The sequence below is a fragment of the Octopus bimaculoides genome, chromosome 7 (genome assembly GCF_046866305.1).
Source record: "Octopus bimaculoides isolate indiv1 chromosome 7, ASM4686630v1, whole genome shotgun sequence".
Classification (NCBI taxonomy): domain Eukaryota; kingdom Metazoa; phylum Mollusca; class Cephalopoda; order Octopoda; family Octopodidae; genus Octopus; species Octopus bimaculoides.
Genome location: NC_142934.1, coordinates 97,934,915 through 97,955,563, shown reverse-complemented (window position 1 = coordinate 97,955,563; position 20,649 = coordinate 97,934,915). Strand labels below are relative to the sequence as shown.

The 20,649-nt window shown below is 39.1% G+C and overlaps 1 protein-coding gene across 2 annotated transcripts in view; it reads right to left on the bottom strand.

The window, feature by feature from the left end:
• LOC106868843 (S1 RNA-binding domain-containing protein 1) overlaps positions 1-20,649 on the bottom strand; it is a 199,390-nt gene that overhangs the window by 4,209 nt on the left and 174,532 nt on the right. For both annotated transcript variants that reach the window (XM_014914279.3, XM_014914277.3), the window contains exon 17: positions 746-844. In XM_014914279.3, the coding sequence (XP_014769765.1) occupies positions 746-844 (99 nt within the window). The remainder of the gene's footprint in view (positions 1-745; positions 845-20,649) is intronic.

Below are 20,649 nucleotides of genomic sequence, written 5' to 3'. Positions count from 1 at the left end.
CCCTGTCATTGAACAGTTATTCTATTTATCAACCAAGGTGGCAGAAATGTTAGTATGCTTAGCGGTATTTTGTCTTTACATTCTGAGTTCAAATTCTGCCGAGGTTGACTTTGCCTTTCATCCTTTCAGGGTTGATAAATTAAGTACCAGTTGCATACTGGAGTTGATCTAATCGACTGGCCCCTTCACCAAAAGTTTTGGGCCTTGTGCCTAGAATAGGAAAGAGTGTATTCATTAACCTCACAAAAAAAAAAACCAAAAGCAAAAGTTAACCTCGGTGAGATTTGAAGTTGGACAGCAGAGATTTGGAATAAATACCGTGCAAGACATTTTTTGTTCTTATATTTTAGTTAGGAAGAAAGGTAATGCCTTTGAGACTGATAGGAGAGAGAGGAAGAAAGGTGAACTTAAACTAGAGGTCTGACCTGAATGCTTGCAACAGAGTGGACTCTGCTGAAGGTACCATATGGTGGTGTTAGAATGGGTGATGGATTAAATCTACCATCCAAGTAGGCCATGATGGGATTTGAACTCAGAACACAGTGAACCGTGTGGTATATTGTGAGGCATTTAATCTAGCACTCTAATTCAATGTTAAGTTTATAAAATGTTGGGTAGAGACATAGATATACTGGATATACAGGATGAGACAGGGTAAGCAATTAGTTAAGAAGCATAGAGGTGAGAGAGAGAGATGAGGAAGTGGGCGATGATTCAGAACAAGTAATTTAACATTAAACATTACCTTCTCTGATGTCATAGTTAATTGCTTGTGTAAGTCCTGTGACGATCAATGACATGGTTGGTTCACCAATCTCATATTGCTTAGCAAGTTTCTCAACACCTGTAACACAGTAAAAACACATAAACATAATCAGATAAACACCAACTGAAGAATACTGAGTCATGCAAAGTTTTCATTAGGTCTGTTATATTGTGTATCATGACCTGGACAATTACGCCATTCATTTCTTCAGGAAGGAATGCCAGAGAAAGAGAAAGACAGATAGTTAAAACAGTCAGAGAGACAGACAGATATTTTGTTTGATTATCAAAAGTATTCTGTTTCAAAATTAGATTTTACAATAAACTGGTTTTTATTTGATGAATTTTGACTTGATTTGGCAACTTGACTTGGCAAGATGTTTGCCTCAACACAATTAATTTGATAAAGGAATATATTTTGAATATAATATGTACTAAACAAAATCCATTTTGTTTTTGTTAGAGTCATTGCTTTTAATAAAACACATTGATACACAGGCCTATCACTTTGAGCTCTTTATTGTAAACTAGCAGAAATACCCGGCTTTGCCCGGGTTAAATAAAATAATGAAATCTAAAAACGCCGTCTAGACTACGCAACCCTCAACTGTTAGTAGCTACGATACCATATTTCTACATTAATAACTCTCCAATCCATGCCAGCATGGAACATAGACATTAAGTGGAATGCCAGTTTCTCATCTAGGAGGGCCTTGAAATCAATGTTACCAACTGGGGACTATGTGTGTCGTAGTGATAATAAAAAGACCCAAGGAGGTCTGCAACGATATAATTTTACTCAACACTTTGCAAGTGAATCAGTGGAGGCAAAGATGCATCTCATTTACTTGACAATTTATGCACCACAATGCAGAAATCACAATGAAAGTATATCTGAAAGGGTAGTCTTACACTGTTGTACCGTTGAATTACAAATAATGCTCATCTGTTATGTTCGGGTTAAAATTTCATCAACATCAAAAATATATGAATTTTCATGGGAGTTATGGCCGTTATACATAGAATATAATTTCCAAATTTCATAAAGATCCGTTCAGTACTTTTGACGTAGTTTTGGATAAGAAAACAAATGACTAATGTGTGTGCTTGTATGCATGTGTTTGTGTGTGATGGGTGTATATATGTATAGATATCTGTATGCATGTATATATATATGTATATATGTGTACACATTACATGTACATCTATATATATATACATCTACACATGTGTATACATATACATGTATGCATATAGATCTATATCTATATATCTATATCTATGCATATACGTGTACATATACATGTATATGTATACATATACATCTCTTTCTCTCTCTTTCTCTCTCTCTGAAAGTATCAAAATGTGATTGTTTCAGTTAGTGGAATAACGTGTACATATACATCTATATGTATACATATACATCTCTCTCTCTTTCTCTCTCTCTTTCTCTCTCTCTCTTTCTCTCTCTCTTTCTCTCTCTCTCTTTCTCTCTCTCTCTGAAAGTATCTGTCATTTCAGTATCGAAATGTGATTGTTTCAGTTAGTAGAATAGTTTCATTTTTAAAGTGAAAGTATTTGACATGAGTGTTTTTGTTTCACTTTTGACACGTAATACTTAAATAGTGGAGGAGATATTATGTTGCTGTGGGCTCGAACTCTGGAAGAAGTTAAAATTTTTTTTTGACTAAAACACAACTGGAACCCTAAGTAAGGCATCTGTAAAATTTGAATGAAATTGGTTGCGTAGTTCTCAAGTTTTAGGGATTCACACAGACAGACAGACAGACACACATTCTCATTTTTATATATATAGATAGTCTATGTTTTTATACTAGTAACCACAATGCAGACAGACCAAACTAAATTGGACTGGATCTACCTATTTAACAACTTATGCACACACACATATGTAGATATATTTATATATATATACCTACACATATACATCTGTATATAGGTGCAGGAGTGGCTGTGTGGTAAGTAGCTTGCTTACCAACCACATGGTTCCGGGTTCAGTCCCACTGCGTGGCACCTTGGGCAAGTGTCTTCTACTATAGGCTCAGGCCAACCAAGGCTTTGTGAGTGGATTTGGTAGATGGAAACTGAAAGAAGCCCGTCATATATATCTATATATGTATGTGTGTGTATATGTTTGTGTGCGTGTGTTTGTCCCCCAACATCGCTTGACAACCGGTGCTGGTGTGTTTACGTCCCCGTAACTTAGCAGTTCGGCAAAAGAGACCGATAGAATAAGTACTAGGCTTACAAAGAATAAGTCCTGGAGTCGATTTCTCCGACTAAAGGCGGTGCTCCAGCATGGCTGCAGTTAGATGACTGAAACAAGTAAAAGAGTAAAATATACACACACATGCACACATATATGTGTATACACACACACATATATGTGTATACACACACACATATCATCATCGTCGTTTAATGTCCGCTTTCCATGCTAGCATGGGCTGGATGATTTGACTGAGGACTGGTGAAACCAGATGGCTACACCAGGCCATATATATATACACGTGCACATATACTTACATACACACACACAGTGGTTGTTGCGCACGTCAAGAAATTGTAAATATATACACAGATAGTTTGCAATAATTTTATTAGTTTTACATATATATGCCTGCACTCAGTAGAGGGATAGTGGAGATAAAGACAGATGTATAAAAATAGAGGCTGCACAGTTATCAAGTTAATATCAGTTGAAATAAAACTATGTAGAAAACTATTAAAATTATTGCAGACTGCTAGTGTTATATATTTACAACTTCCTCTTGTACACAACAAACCATTATTGATTTTCATTGCACTCTGCAACACAGTGAATATGTTACCATACTGTGACACACGACCCATATATTATCATCATCATCATCATCATCGTTTAACGTCCGCTTTCCATGCTAGCATGGGTTGGACGACTTGACTGAGGACTGGTGAAACCGGATGGCAACACCAGGCTCCAATCTACATTAGGCAGAGTTTCTACAGCTGGATGCCCTTCCTAACGTCAACCACTCAGAGAGTGTAGTGGGAGCTTTTACGTGTCACCTGCACGAAGGCCAGTCAGGTGATACTGGCAACGGCCACGCTCGAAATGGTGTCTTTTATGTGCCACCCGCACAAGCCAGTCCAGGGGCACTGGCAACGATCTCGCTCGAAAATCCTACGGAAGCCAGTCAGGCGGTACTGGCAACGGCCACGCTCAAAATGGTGCATCTTATGTGCCACCCGCACAAGAGCCAGTCCAGGGGCACTGGCAACGATCTCACTTGGTTTGCTGGGTCTTCTCACGCACAGCACATTTCCAAAGGTCTCAGTCAGTAGTCATCGCCTCAGTGAGGCCCAATGTACGAAGGTCTTGCCTCACCACCTCAGCCCAGGTCTTCCTGGGCCTACCTCTTCCACGGGTTCCCTCAACTGTTAGGGTGTGGCACTTTTTCACGCAGCTATCCTCATCCATTCTCACCACATGTCCATACCAGTGCAATCGTCTCTCTTGCACACCACACCTGATGCTTCTAATGTTCAGCTTTTCTCTCAAGATACTTACACTCTGACGGGTATTCACATTGACATTACACATCCAACGGAGCATACTGGCTTCATTCCTTGCGAGCTTACGTATGTCCTCAGCAGTTACAGCCCATGTTTCACTGCCATGTAGCATGGCTGTTCGTACACATGCGTCATACAGTCTGCCTTTTACTCTGAGTGAGAGTCCCTTTGTCGCCAGCAGGGGTAAGAGCTCTCTAAACTTTGCCCAGGCTATTCTTATTCTAGCAGCTACACTTTCAGCGCACCCACCCCCACTACTAACTTGGTCACCCAGATAGCGGAAGCTATCGACTACCTCTAGTTTTTCACCGTGGAATGAGATAGAAGTTGTTTCCTGTTTGTTTACAGTCTTTATTGTACCTGAACATCTGCCACAAACAAAAACTAACTTGCTAGTTAACCTGCCTTTGATGTTGCTGCACCTCTTATGTGTCCATAGCTTGCACCGGGTACATCTTATAGAGTTACTACCTACTCCTTTTCTACATACTGAGCAGGGCCATCTACCTGAAGGGGTTTGTGTTTTATCTACTTTCCTACTTATTAGGATTTTGGTTTTAGCTAGGCCCTTCAATTCTAGACCTTGCTTCCACACCTGAAACTTCTCCTCTAGTTCTGATAGTGACTCCGCAATTAGGGCAAGGTCATCAGCATAGAAGAGCTCCCAGGGGCAACCTGTCTTGAACTCCTCTGTGATTGCCTGGAGGACTATGATAAATAAGAGGGGGCTGAGGACGGAACCTTGGTGGACCCCTACCTCTACCCGGAATTCATTGCTGTACTCATTTCCAACCCTCACCTTACTGGCAGCATCTCTGTACATGGCTCGCACAGCTCTCACTAACCATTCTTCTATCCCAGGTTTCCTCATTGACCACCAGATAAGGGATCGGGGGACTCTGTCAAAGGCTTTCTCCATGTCAACGAAAGCCAGGTACAGAGGTTTATCCTTGGCTAGGTATTTCTCCTGCAGCTGTCTTACTAGAAATAAGGCATCAGTAGTGCTTTTACCTGACACGAACCCAAACTGCATCTCATCTAAATTGATTCGCTCCCTAATTAGTTGGGCTATGACCCTCTCTGTAACTTTCATAATCCGATCTAACAGCTTGATGCCTCTGTAATTATTTGTATCTAAAGCGTCACCTTTACCTTTGTAGCAGTTGACTATGATGCTGCTACACCAGTCATTGAGTATGACTCCTTCGTGTATCACCTGGTTCGTAATACGGGTGACTAGGCTATAGCCAACACTGCCAGATATTTTGAGCATCTCTGCAGTGATTCCTGATGGGCCGGGGGCTTTCCCGGTCTTCATACTCTTAATTGCTTTATCTACCCTGGTACTATCAACTCGGATAGCTGGTCCCTCTATTGGGTCGACATACAGCAGGCTCTCTTCCTCCCATTCATTCTCTTTATTAAGCAATCTATCGTAGTGGCATCTCCAGACCTCTTTCTTTGCATCCTCATTTAGTGCAAGCGTACCATCATCCATGCGAACACATTTCTCTCCTACGACATCACTATTTTCTCTCCTACACTGTCTTGCAACACGAAATACCTCGAGTCTTTGGTCCTCACGGCGCAGAACATTGGCAAATCTTTTCTTATCTGCTTCCCCTCTGGCTAAATAAACCTGTCGCCTAGCCTCCCTTCTGGCACATTGGTACAATTCCCTGCTACCACCGTTCTTCCAATCCTTCCAAGCCTGTTTCTTTTGTCTAATAGCCCTGTCTACCTCCTTGTTCCACCACCACGTTACTCTGGGTCGAGAGGGGACCTTACACCACCCACAGATCTGGTCGGTGGCTTTCAACAGGTTGTCCCGCAGAAATCTCCAATTGTCTTCCACGTTGTATGATGCTATATCTCCTATTTCGTTAAATGCTGCAAGTAACTTGTCTCTAAGTCTCTGTCCATTTGCAGAGTCTTTAAGCTTCCACACCCTTCTCCTCTAAGCCGGTCTAATTCTGGGCACCCATTTTGCCTTGATCCCAAAGTCGCTAACTACTAATCTATGTTGTGGGGCACATTCTTCGCCAGGGTAGGTTTTGGCATTTATAAGCCGCCCTCTTTCCCTATTTCTGGCGAGGATGTAGTCGATTTGGCTAGAGTGTCTGCCGGAGCGGTAGGTGACTAGGTGACTGGCAGGTTTCCTGAAGTTGGTATTGCAGACCATAAGATCGGTTGCATCACAGAACTCCAGCAGTCTGGTTCCCTCCTCGTTGCGGGAACCGAAGCCATAGCCTCCATGTATGCCATGGAAGCCTCCAGCACGACGTCCGACATGACCATTGAAGTCTCTAGCCACAAAGAGAAGGTCCCTGTCACTCGTCGACGAGGTAGTTTGCAAGAGGGTGTCATAGAATTGGTCTTTCAGACCATCTGGTAGCCCCGGTTGAGGTGCATAGGCTGAGATGACAGTAGCTAATCTATGATGAAGCACTAATCTAATCTTAAGTACTCTGTCACTTACTCTAACGACCTCGATTACCTTATCCACCCATTTCTCCGCTAGAAGTATTCCTACGCTCCTGACCCCGTCAGTGTTCCCTGCCCAGAAAATCTTGTACTTGTGTTCTTTGCCTGTGAGGAACCTCGCAGAACCTCCTCTCCATCTTACTTCCTGGATGCAGCACATATCTAAGCGTCTCCTTCAAGCATCTCAACAATTTCACCAGATCTACCTTTCAGCGTGCCGACGTTGAGAGTGCCAATCCTAACAGTATGGGTGTTGGGGGTGTGGGCCTGTAGCCTGGGAAGGGGAAAAGCAGTGTCGTGTACCTGAAAAGAAAACTTGCAATTGGAAGAATTCATAAGCAAAACAGTACCTACAACCTGCAAACATTACTCAAACTTTATGCGCTACCCAAAGGTAGGGGAGAGGATGGCCAAGGCCACTAGATGGGTTCCGGGAGACAGCCGAGGTTGACAGGATGACAGAGGAATGAACTTACGGTGGGGGGTGGGTGGGAGGGGGGTGTACCATCAGCCAGGAGATAGGCCTCTTAATCATAGATTTTAAATATTTGAGAGACAACAATGCATAAATCGTAACTTTTAAAAGAGCAATGAAACCTAGGTGAATAGAATATATAAGTAGCATGAATTTAGGAAGCTTAGAAAATGAATAAGTATGAATTTAAGACAAAAACTGAATTCAATTGAATTTCATGGAGAGAAACAAGATAAATAATAGAGGACAGACTAAAGTGCAAAAGGTATGAGATGTTGAGGCCGTAAATAAATAAAAATCTCTATCTTATCTGCTAAAGTCCATAAGGTTCCTATAACCCTTCTTAAAGGGAAAAGATGCTCACAGAACCAAACCATACAAACCTGAAAATTTTCGAACAGAAAATACATCACACAATTTATCAATGCTTTTTAATTCTTTTCACATCTCATCCACAATTCTCAACTCATAGCCCATCAATGAATACACATTTCTTTTAAGATTATACTGGATTTGCATTTGAGTGCACTTTTTTAAGACTTGAAACAAGCAATACAACCTCACTATTGATGTCTATAATTAAGAATGTTTGCAATGGAGCAACAAATTCAATTATGAAGTTTAATATCAATTTTAAATCTGCCTTTTCAGTAAAATACTTCTTTTCCTAGAAATATTCTATTAGCCAGAACCTGCAGCAAAACCCTTAAAAAACAGAAAAATGACAAGTAGTAAACCCACAGTAACTTATATTTCTGAAACTATATTTGATGATGATAATATCATATATCATTAAAGTGAAACAATTTGTCTACTATTACTCTTTCCATTAGAGAACCAACAACATACTTTTGTAAAATTAATTCAAAATCTTGATTTGCTAACAACAGTTCAGCTATATGAATTAACTCTTTCAAAACCACTTCTGGTTCCATGATAATAACTCTTCTCAAAACACCTGCATTATATATAAAATTTAATTACATGTAATAATATGAAAATAAATTGTCCTGAGTAAAAGTTTCATTACGACACATAAAAGAATCACTTTTTAAATTGTATTCAAAATACAGTTAACATATCAATCCTCTCCATCCCTCATTCTCCTTCCCTAACAAATTTTCAAACTGCTTACTCACCTAACCACTTCACTTCAGTTTGTGTTTTGTGGGGACCCCCTGGGCACCTCATTGCTATTATCTATCTCTTGCAAATCCTGATCTTTTTCTCTTCTCCTCTTCTCCTTTTCCTTACTAGATATAAGTAGCTACATAGATACTTCTACAAGAACCTGCTCTATTCTCACCCCACTTCTCATAATAATACCCTCATACCCTAGCATGAAGCGGTCCTATCCCAATTTCCCCCAGGGTTTGCAGTCCTGTGAACTGCACAGCAACTCCAACAATGCGGGTGGCACATAAAAAAGCACCCAGTCCAAACTGTAAAGTTGTTAGCATTAGGAATGGCATCCAAATGTAGAAACTATGCCAAAACAGACATTGGAACACAATGCAATCCTTGGACACATCAGATCCTGTCGAATCATCCAACTTATGCCAGCATGGAATATGGACATTAAATGCTAATACCAATAAGACAGGAACTTTGTATTGTGAGAAATAAGGCTATGAAAAAGGTTAGCTATTCCTTGAACTTCTATTAAAGGCTGAAAAAGATGTAAAAATATGCACACAACAAATATAAAGTGCATATGTGTGTGTGTATATATCACATACATACACACATATGTATACATATATATACATACACACACATACACAGAAAAAAAAATTGAAACACCAAACCATTTTATGCTTCTATTGGCCACATATCTTTTTCAACAGATTTCTAGATCTGCAAGACTGTCCATTAAAATTACTTGCCATAACCTTTAAAAATAAAGGTCACTGGTGAGTGAGATAATTACTCACAGCAAGCAAAATTTAAATACTGGAAATCACTGCTGTGCACCCATAAGGTGAGAGAAAGTATAGGTGATTAACGTGGAACAACAAGGGAGTTAGCAACGGGGAAAGGGGTCAGAGAGAAGTAGGGCAAGGTAAATAGCAACAGGGGTAAAAAGTTTTCAAGGAGAATTAGAAAGTAAAGATTTTTTTCTTTTTAAATAATAATAATAATAATGAAAAAAAGTGGATGGGGAGTAACTTTCTTTTGATCCCTTATACTTGTTGAAGCCAACTTGCCCTAAAACCAACCTACAGAGGCAATCTAAATGTATTGGCATGGAAAGTAAACCACACAACTGCTGCTACATCTTGCCAATGCCAACCAGCTGAGAGTTTAGATGTGGGAAGACAAAATTGAAATAAAGCAGCAAAGCAAAGTATTCTCAGAAAAATTCAAAGACTTATAGAATTCTTCAGGATAGGTTTCTAAAATAAATTAAGATGAGGAATAGTCACTAACAAACTGCAGAGGAATTTCCATATGGATTTTAGGATGGTAAATGGCTCTTGCTAGATGCCAACAACGATCTTGACACAAACATGTCATAGTGGTACACTGCCTATTACACTTACAAGTCAGATACCCACTCAGAGTGAACATCATTTGATTCCTTTTCATAACAATCTTGCAGTCTTATGAACAACCCTAATAAACAATCTGCTATGATAAAAGATAAAATTCATCTTATATAAAATACATATATAGGTCATATGTAGGTCATATGTAGGTCATATCATTTCAATTTTCCTAAGCTTTAAAAAGATTTAAATCTAACAAGAAATCAAGATGTCTATATATCAAGCTTCTTTATGATCAGAATGAATGAGTGAAAAGGTTTGGAAACAAGCAGTGACCACATGCATGCACACACACACAAAAACATATCAGAAGCATGTGATTTACAGAAATCAGATCAGTTTCTCATTTTTCTTCATTCTTGCCAAGAAATTTTTGTTATGTATGAAATAAAAAATTTCAAGTCAACATATTACTTGGCATCTCATAAGTGATAAAAGAAAAGAAAAAAAAAAAAAGAAAAAAAAAAGAAAATAAACAATGAAATAACTGAAAATAAACTATATAAATTCATTATATAATGTTAATGCAAAATCAATGCAGGACATATTTCTGACAATGTGTGTGTGTTTGTGTGTGTGTGTGTGTGTATGAGAGAGAGAGAGTGCTGAGAGATAAACTGGATATAAAGGATATTAAATGCAGTGTGCTGGTATGGACATGAAATATGAAAAGCATACAGAGGATGACAGCCGTATAAAGCAGTGCAGGACACTCAAAGAAGAGATAACTTGTGGATGAGAGAGAGAGAGAGAGAGAGAGAGACCTAGAGAGACAGGCAACTGGTGGTGAAGACTGACCTTAGTATGTTGAATTACATAAAAGAGCTCACCAATGACTGCAATGATAAGCAATATCCAGTGCTGGATAAAATCTGTCCACTGGTGCAAGCATGGCTAAACAAATGCTGAATTAATGCTAGTGGTCGATACTGATTATATACGTGTGTATACATACATACATACATACATATATATATATATATATATATATATATATATATATATATATATATATATATATATATATATATAGCCACTCTTGGTTCTCTTACCTAATTCGTTTCTATTAAGCCTGCATCTAACGCTCCACAATGCCTCTTTGGAACCTGTCATCTCTTTATCATTCATTGCTGTTACTCATACTTTCTGTTACTATCACTTATCTCTATTACACACATTTCCTCATCACTTACACCCTCTGCACTACGCTCTCTCCAATGCACACCATTATGTTGTCTGTGCAGCCAGGAATAGCACTGATCTGGCTGGCCCTTTCATCTCTCTGACACCTTCCTTTCAATACTTACTTGTTGCAACACCAATGTATCAAAAGACTGGTGTGCAGGCTACCATCTACTTTTATTACCACTTAAAAAGAACTCCATTGGATCAGTTCATATCTGATATACGTGACAACCTTTCTGTATTGCCATCCATCACTTCCTCTCCCCTCACATAAGCCATCCATCACTCTCTCTCTCTCTCTCTCATCATTGCACATCTCTATTACCATCCATCACCCACCTACTCACATTTTCACACCTGCAAACATGTAGCTGCCATTACTGTCTTGCATCCATTATTCCACCTACCAGCAGTATCACTCTTCCATCATTCCACCCTCACACATCAATCACTCTGTTTCCCTACCATCTCATTACTGCTCTCATTTTGACCCTCCAGTCCTTGTTCACCTTTATCCACCCTCTCTAAGCCACACTACCTTGAACTGAGACAACGAGAAAGTCCCTTTGATATAATCAAAGAAATGATAACTCCTTTAGTATTGGTATCATGACCAAACGCCCATGGTGTACTCAGTAAGAAAGCTGCTGTTAGGAAATGCATTCTTAGAACCCTTACAAAAATTGTGATACATGAGTGCAGCAGGCTCTCTCAACTCATGCTAAAGGACAGTAATTCTGAAACAGAACTGATCTGAACTGGGGCAATATGTGGTGTGGGGGGGGGGGGGCATAACCATGTGGTTCTGGGTTCAGTTCCACTGCATGACACCTTGTGCATGTGTCTTCTATTATAATCATGTACTGGGCAATGCATTGTGAGTACAATTGGTAAATGGAATTTAAGCAGAAACCCATTGTGTGTGTGTATACATTTACAAACACAGAGACACACACACATGGGGGGGGGGGGGAGATAATGTTTATATATGTTTCAATTTATTCAAAAATCTTCATGAACTCATTTTATTTCCGGGTTAACCAATATCAGTCAATGTACATGTGGAGTAATTTTCAGTTAAAAAAACAATGATATGACTATTTCAGTTTTACATACCTTCTTATTTCTTTATTGCCCACAAGGGGTTAAACATAGAGGGGCAACGCACCACATGTTGCCCCAGTTCAAATCAGTGTCTTTTACTATAGCTTCAGGCCGACCAAAGCCTCGTGAGTGGATTTGGTAGACGGAAACTGAAAGAAGCCCGTCGTATATATGTATATATATATATATGTGTGTGTGTGTTTCTGTGTCTGTGTTTGTCCCCCTACCATCGCTTGACAACTGATGCTGGTGTGTTTACATCCCCATAACTTAACGGTTCAGCAAAAAGAGACCGATAGAATAAGTACTAGGCTTACAAAGAATAAGTCCTGGGGTCGATTTTCTCGACTAAAGGCGGTGCTCCAGCATGGCCGCAGTCAAATGACTGAAACAAGTAAAAGAGTAAAGAGTAATATATATATATATATATATATATATATATATATATATATATGTATGTATAATGAAGTAATGGCACAAAAGCAGTGTTTATGTATGATCACAATTTAGGTTAGTTGAAATATGTTTGTCACACATTTCAACTGTTAAAGGCAAATACACTGCAGTTACTATGGAGACGAAAACTCTCTTATGGTAAAAAGGTGTGAAAAAGGTGTGACGCAGTCTCTTGGGATTCTCAGACATTGATGTTTCAAGTTTATTGAGATGTACCTACAAGATGATTCTTCATTACAATAGTTATATATCATATTATATTCTTTTTTACAATAATTATATATATGGGACATTACAAACAAATAGTGCATTTATGAGTTCTTTTTAAAGTGGTTTTAAAAATATGATGATGAATGTTATATTTTTAAAATTTACAAGTTTTACGAGTTTACCCGTGACCATGAAGCCCAACGGCTACACCATACTTTTCTACCATGGATGAGATTAAGTAGGATCATTCATACCCAAATTCCTTGCCACATCTTTCCATCTTTTCCTGAATATTTTTCACGACAGGTGTCTCCTCTCCAGCCCTATCTTGCTCTTCAGATGATATCTGAAGTAATATAGCAAACCGGGGCCAGAGATGAAAATTCCCATCGCGACTCCTTTCATTCTAGTTTTCTATATACACTCTTTCAATACTGCGACTGTGCATAAAAAATATGCCTCTCCTTCCTTTGATAGTCCAGGTGGTGGTACAATCTCAATCATGGACTTAGCAGACAGCTGTACTCTTCCTAGATGCGACAACACGTGTTCTACATAAATTAAGAAGCCCAAAAGCTCTGGGCACTGTATAAGGGCGTGCAGAATGGTTGGACAGTTTGACCAGGGCTGGCCAGCTGGAAGGCAGCACCAGACTCCAGTCTGATTTGGCATGGTTTCTATGGCTGGATGCCGTTCCTAACGCCAACCACTTCAAGAGTGTAATGGGTGCGTCTACATGCCACCGGCATGGGTGCCATTTGCGTGACACCAGTATCTGCCATGACTGTGATTTTACTTTGCTTGATGGGTCTTCTTCTCAAGCACAACATAATGCCTCAGGATTCCCAACACTCGAAAGGAGCTTCATGTGCGAATGGCATCAGCCACTCCACCAGCATCTATATATATATATATAATTTATTTGGACTAGTCCAATGACCTTTATGTTTGCGGTTTCCAGTTTCCATGCCATGTAGCTAGGTTCAGCTGAACCCAGTTTGACTCATTCAAACGAGAGGCTGAATGATGAGGAAACTCAAGAGAAACACGTCACCAGACCAGCCCAAATAAATTACTGCACTCTGTATCCATATCGAGTGCTTCTTCTCCAGTTTGTTACCTAACAGGGTGTGTGTGTGTGTGTGTGTGTGTGTGTGTGTGTGTGTGTGTTTGTGCAGGTATATGTAACAATTACATGATGGAAGAGTAATGTTAGTTAAAACACATGGAAATTTTTCATTTTCTTTTATTTAAAGATTTGATCCTCCTTATTTTTAGAGGGTGTTAGTGCAGGTGTTGGTGAAGGAGTTTGATTCCCAACCACATGGTTCTGGGTTCAGTACTACTGCATGGCACCTTGAGCAAGTGTCTTCTTCTTCAGCTCTGTCCAACCAAAGTCTTGTGAAAGGATTTGGTAGACAAAAACTGAAACCCAGTTGTATAAATAGATATAGGTGTGTGTGTGTGTGTGTGTGTGTGTGTGTGTGTGTGTGTGTGTGTGTGTGTGTGTGTGTGTGTGTTACTGTCTCCTTGCTTTGATATCATGTAATAGTTGTAAATGAGTGTCCCTGTCATACAAGCAGTGCCCTTTGTTTCTAATCTTCTATGGAAACATGGCCAGCCAAGAGGAAATCTGCCTAAACAAATTTTGTCTGACCTAAATAAACATGGTAAAGTGAATGTTAAGTGACAATGATGTTGATGATGATGATGATGACTGTATACCATTAGAATATCAAGTTGTTTTGTTGTGCTTCTGTGATGTAATCATTAATTTGTGAAGTGATTTGGTTCAGTAACCAGGTCACAAGTATGCAACAAAACGTGATGATATTCAAAACTTTTATGAAATATAAAAATATGTTTTTAAAGTTGAATATGACTTGAGTCATCACAATGGTGTGTGTATGTGAGTGTGTGTGAGAGAGAGAGAGAGAGAGAGAGAGAGAGAGAGAAAATTCCAAAATATTGCTTTATCTTGCTCTCCAAATAATTCTTGAAAGAGTCTAGTAGAAGAAATAACGACTTCTTACAGAAGCACAAAGAGAGATAAGTTTTGGAGAGGGAACAATTGATTATATCAAGCCCAGTACTAGGAACTTATTTTAATGAACCCTACCCACCAGGTGGATGAAAGACAAAGTTGAGTAATAAGCTGGTACTAGCTGTTTGGTTGCAATTCTTAAGAGAAATGTCCTCATTTTCCAATGATAAAGTACAATTTAACCTCATAATGCACAGAACTGGAACAGATATTGCAAGGTATTCTACCTAATACACTAGCAATTTCACTAATCTCTCCCCTGGACTAGGACATTTTTTATTGACTTCTGAAAACAATAAAAGGCAATACTAACCTCAGTAAGATTTTGAACTCAGAACACAAAGAATGGAAACAAATACAGCAAGACACTCTATCCAACACTCTAATGATTCGGTCAATTCATTGAGTAATAATATAATTGTTTTAAATTTTGGCACAAGGTCAGCAATTATTTAACTACATCTTGGCTGATATTTTTTTTTTATCTGTTCTGAGTTTAAATTCTGCTGAGGTTGATTTGCCTTGCATCCTTTCAGGGTCGATAAAATAAGTACCAGTTATGCACTGGGGTTGATGTAATCAACTAGCCCCCACCCCTTCTCCCCAAAATTTTCAAGGCTTTATGCCTAGAGTAGAAATAATTATTTTAAGCCTAGTGGTACTTTGTCTGTCTTTACATTTTGAGTTCAAATTCTGCTAAGGTTGACTTCGCCTTTCATCCTTTTGGGATCGATAAATTAAGTACCAGTTGCATACGGGGTCACTCTAATCAACTGGTCCCCTCCCCAAACATTTTGGGCCTTGTGCCTAGAGTAGAAAAGGATATTTTTTTTATCAACCTTGAAAGGATGAAAAGTAAAGATGACCTTGACAAAATATAAACTTAGAACACAAAGTCAGAAGAAATGCTGCTAAGCATTTTCTGCAGTATGCTAACAATTCTCTCAGTTCACCACCTTTGCAGCTTAATAATATAATAATATATCTATGCCTGTCATCTGGTTAATTTCAATGCAGACAATATAGTAAATACAATTAGCTTCTCATTTTTTTTTCATGTATGTAGACTAGACAATTCTAAAACAACATTCTTAGAGCTAATCTATTTCCAAATTCTCTTCACTAGACACAATCTGCTTTAAAATTCATTGGCTCTTTCTTGATATTGTTATATTCTTCAAGACAGACTGGTAGCTACTATATTTGTTTGTTTCTCTCTCTCTCTCTCTTTCTCATTTTGTCACACATACATAAAACACAAGATACATGAAGAAACACAAAAACATATAAAGGAGACATGCCACATTGCAGACCAGTCCAAGCAAAGCCATTATTGATAAGTAGAATCTAAAACAATGATTATGATCAGTAGGACTCATGGAAACTCCACATTTCATTAGCTTTCTTAAGTCTATTTTGATTTATAGACATTAACAATCTGGTCTAACAATCTTTTCTACTCTAGGCACAAGACCCAAAATTTTGGGGGAAGGGGTCAGTCGATTACATCGATCCCAGTGTTCAGCTGGTACTTTAATTTATCGACCCTGAAAGGATGAAAGGCAATGTCAACCTTGGCAGAATTTGAACTCAGAACATAAAGACAGACGAAATATCACTAAGCATTTTGGCCGGCGTGCTAACGTCTCTGCCAGGTCACCGCCTTAACCTGCTCTAATAATGTTAAAGGAATCAATTATATTTTCGATTTAGTTCACTCGTTAAAACTGCCTGAAGAGTAATAATACTTGAACTTATTCCATTATCTTAAATGTTCCATGAAGGCACAGGGTTTAGTTGTTAGGGTATTCAGCTCACGATTGCAAGGTCGTGAGTTCAATTCCAGGCAGTGTGTTGTGTCCTTGAGCAAGACACTATATTTCATATTGCTCCAGTCCACTCAGCTGGCAAAAATGAGTAGTACCTGTAATTCAAAGGATCAGCCTTATTACAGTCAGTGTCACTCTGACTCTCCCTCAGAACAACATTAAAGGTATGCATGTCTGTGGAGTGTTCAGCCACTTGCATGTTAATTTCACGAGTTGATTGTTCTGTTGATTGAAGCAACTGGGACATTCGTTGCCATAACTGACGGAGTGCAAGTTTTTTATAAACTTTGCGATTATGCTTTCTATTTTATTTTGTAGTTAAGGTTGTTAACAGTGTAACACTCAAACACATGTGATAAACAGAATAATATTAACAAGTGACGTGAAAAGCACCCACGCTAGTGCTACATGAAAATTACTCATGCTGTTGCCATGTATAAAGCTATCATGCTAGTGCCACATAAAAAGAATCCAGTACAATCTGTAAAGTTATTGATGTTAGGAAGGACATCCAGCCATAAAAATCATACTAAAACAGACGATTGGAGCTCGGGGCAGCTCTCCAGCTTATCAGCTCCTATCAAACTGTACAGCCCATGCCAGCATGGAAAATGGATGTTAAATGATGATGATGATGATGATGATGATGTGTATATATTTATTACAGGTATTTAAGTTATTTGGACGAAAAGTTTTTCTCTTTCTTTTACCTACACATAAACTATAAAGTTTGAATTAATATAGCTGCAGGCACAACTGTGTGGTTAAGAAGCTTGCTTTACGACCATGTGGATTCAGGTTCAGTCCCACTGCATGGCATCTTGGGCAAGTGTCTTCTACTAAATTCCAGGCTTACCAATGCTTGTGGGTGAATTGGTAGACAGAAACTGTCTACCTAACCCAATATCATCATCATCATCATCATCATCATCGTTTAACGTCCGCTTTCCATGCTAGCATGGGTTGGATGATTTGACTGAGAACTGGTGAAACCGGATGGCAACACCAGGCTCCAATCCAATTTGGCAGAGTTTCTACAGCTGGATGCCCTTCCTAACGCCAACCACTCAGAGAGTGTAGTGGGTGCTTTTACTCACTACACTCTCTGAGTGATATATATATATATTTATATATATATATATATATATATATATATATATATATATATATATATATATATATATATATATATATTTGTTTTGCAAGATTCTTGATGTGAAATTGTGTGTTGAAACAGATATTGTTGTATTTGGGGATGGTCATGTTGCCAGTTTAGCCAATAAAAACACACGCACTATATATTTGGTGTTAATTTGCTTCAGCTTTATATTACATTAATCGTGTTTCGGCCAGAATTCTTTCATCACACTTCTGTGACCTCATCAGTGGTCCTTTCCTTTCTTCTTTGTTATTTGTGTGTCCCTCCTTACTAACGATCAGCCATTTTGTGACTATATATATATATATATATATATATATATATATATGAGGGGGTGCTGAAAAGTTCCTGGCTTTAAAGGGTATCATGAAAGATCTGGTTGGAGGCCCAACCTTCTGAGTTCTTTCAAAGGGCTTAGAAAAACTGAAGGACCACTGCAATAAGTGTGTGAATCTGAGAGGGGAATATGTTGAATAAAATCATAATTAACTGATCCTCCTGTATTTTCTTTTACCCAAAGCCAGGAACTTTTCAGCAGCACCCCTTCATATATAATGTGTGTGTGTGTGTTCTTGTTTGTTTGTTTCCACCCTCACTGCTTGACAGCTGGTGTTGGTTTGTTCATGTCCTCTGTAACTTAGTGGCTCGGTAAAAAAGACCAAATAAGTACTGGGTGTGATTTGTTCAACTAAAACCCTTCAATGTGGTACCCCAGTATGGCCAAAGTCTAATGGCTGAATCAAGTCAAAGTAAAAGATATAATCACACTGTCATCACTGTTGTCGCTGCCACTGCTGCACAGTAACAACAAAAACATCACTTGTACAATCATTACCAGTATGAACCAATGGGAAGCCTCTGTCCTGTTGCCTGTTCTGCTAGAAATAGTGACTAAATCCTCCATAAATCAAATCGCTCCATCTTAGATGAAGAATACAATAGACAATATAGCCAATGTTTGATAAACACACAAGAAAATAGATTGGTCAAAGCTGCAACATCTTCGATCATGGTTTCGTTCAATGAAATGAATGGTGACAGGAGTGGCTGTGTGGTAAGTAGCTTGTTTACCAACCACATGGTCCCGGGTTCAATCCCACTGTGTGGCACCTTGGGCAAGTGTCTTCTGCTATAGTCTCAGGCCGACCAAAACCTTGTGAGTGGATTTGGTAGACAAAAACTGGTAGAAACCTGTCGTATATGTATATATGTGTGTGTGTGTGTGTGTGTGTGTGTGTGTGTTTGTGTGTCTGTTTGTCCCCCCAGCATCGCTTGACAACCGATGCTGGTGTGTTTACGTCCCCATAACCTAGCGGTTCGGAAAAAGACACTGATAGAATAAGTACTAGGCTGACAAAGAATAAGCTCTAGGGTTGATTTGCTCGACTATAAAGGCGGTGCTCCAGCATAGCTGCAGTCAAATGACTGTAACAAGTAAAAGAGTATCATTTAATGTCTGTTTTCCATGCTGGCATGGGTTGGACGGTTTGATAGGAGCTGGCCAGTCGGAGAGCTGCATCAGTCTGTTTTGACTTGATTTCTACTGGGTGATGCCCTTCCTAATGCCACCCACTTTACAGAGTGTACTGGGTGCTTTTTATGTGGCACCAACACCAGTGCTTTTTATGTGGCACCCAAGCACAAGTGTTTTGTATGTGGCACCAGCACGGGTGCATTTATGTGGGACCTGCAAAGTTGTGAAATGTTAATATTCACATAGACATAGAAGTTGGGGTGGGGATTGATGGGATGGTCATGGGTGGAACCTCTTTGATCATAGATCTGCTTGATTAATGCAGACCTGGAGCTAAACTACAACCATCACAAATTCAACCAACCTCAGCATTGCTAACACCAAACACTAAGAGAACCTATGAGCAACCAAAGACTCTTCTGCATGGTTATCTGGCCTACTAGAAATAGCAGCCAAATACTCACAAATCACACTCTACCATCTTAACCAAGTAAGGACCCAGTGGATAACACAGTCCTAAATGTAGAAGATGGGATGGTGAAACCTGCATTGCCTTCTTTGATGAGAGGTCTGCTTGATTAGGAATCACCTGAAGCCAAACAACTAAAAGAATGCTATAACCATCACTGCCGCCACTGCTATCACAACCATAAGGAACATCATCTTCCAACTTAGAGCCAACGAAAGAGAGCTTCTCTGTAATCATTCAAGCTGCTAGAAACAACAGCTAAATTTCCCTCAGATGACACACCACCATCTTACATATAGTTAGGACACATTAAATAATGCAATAGTAGGATTACCTTATTTAATCCTAGATAGGATTATATTGGGATTAAATAAGGGCAAGGCTGGAATGCCTTTGATTATATATTCACTAAATCAGAGCTGTCTTGTAACTAAACATTCCAGTGGTCAGTCAATCAGCTAGAAATAGCAGTCTTAACTCCCTCAAATCATACTCAACCATTTTTGAAAAGGCTGCTTTGTATAATGTGGTGTTAGACCACTCAGGCATGAGAAAAAGACAGGATGGTCATAAGTGGAATATCTTTGCTCAATTAAGGCCAACCTGAGGCTAAACAACAACAATGATCAGGATTCACCTGGGGTTAAACATCCCCAACATGTCAACAAGGGAGCCTCTATGTGGCCATGAGACTTGCTAGAAATAGCAGCCTAATATCCCTCAAAATCAAACCCTACTGTGTTATATAAGAAAACCTATTGGATAATCTGGTCTTACAGAAAAAAGTGGGGGTGATCATGGCCAGACTGTCTTTAATAATAGGTTACAGTTGCAGCCATTAACTCCACCTCTGGCACCATCACACGAACC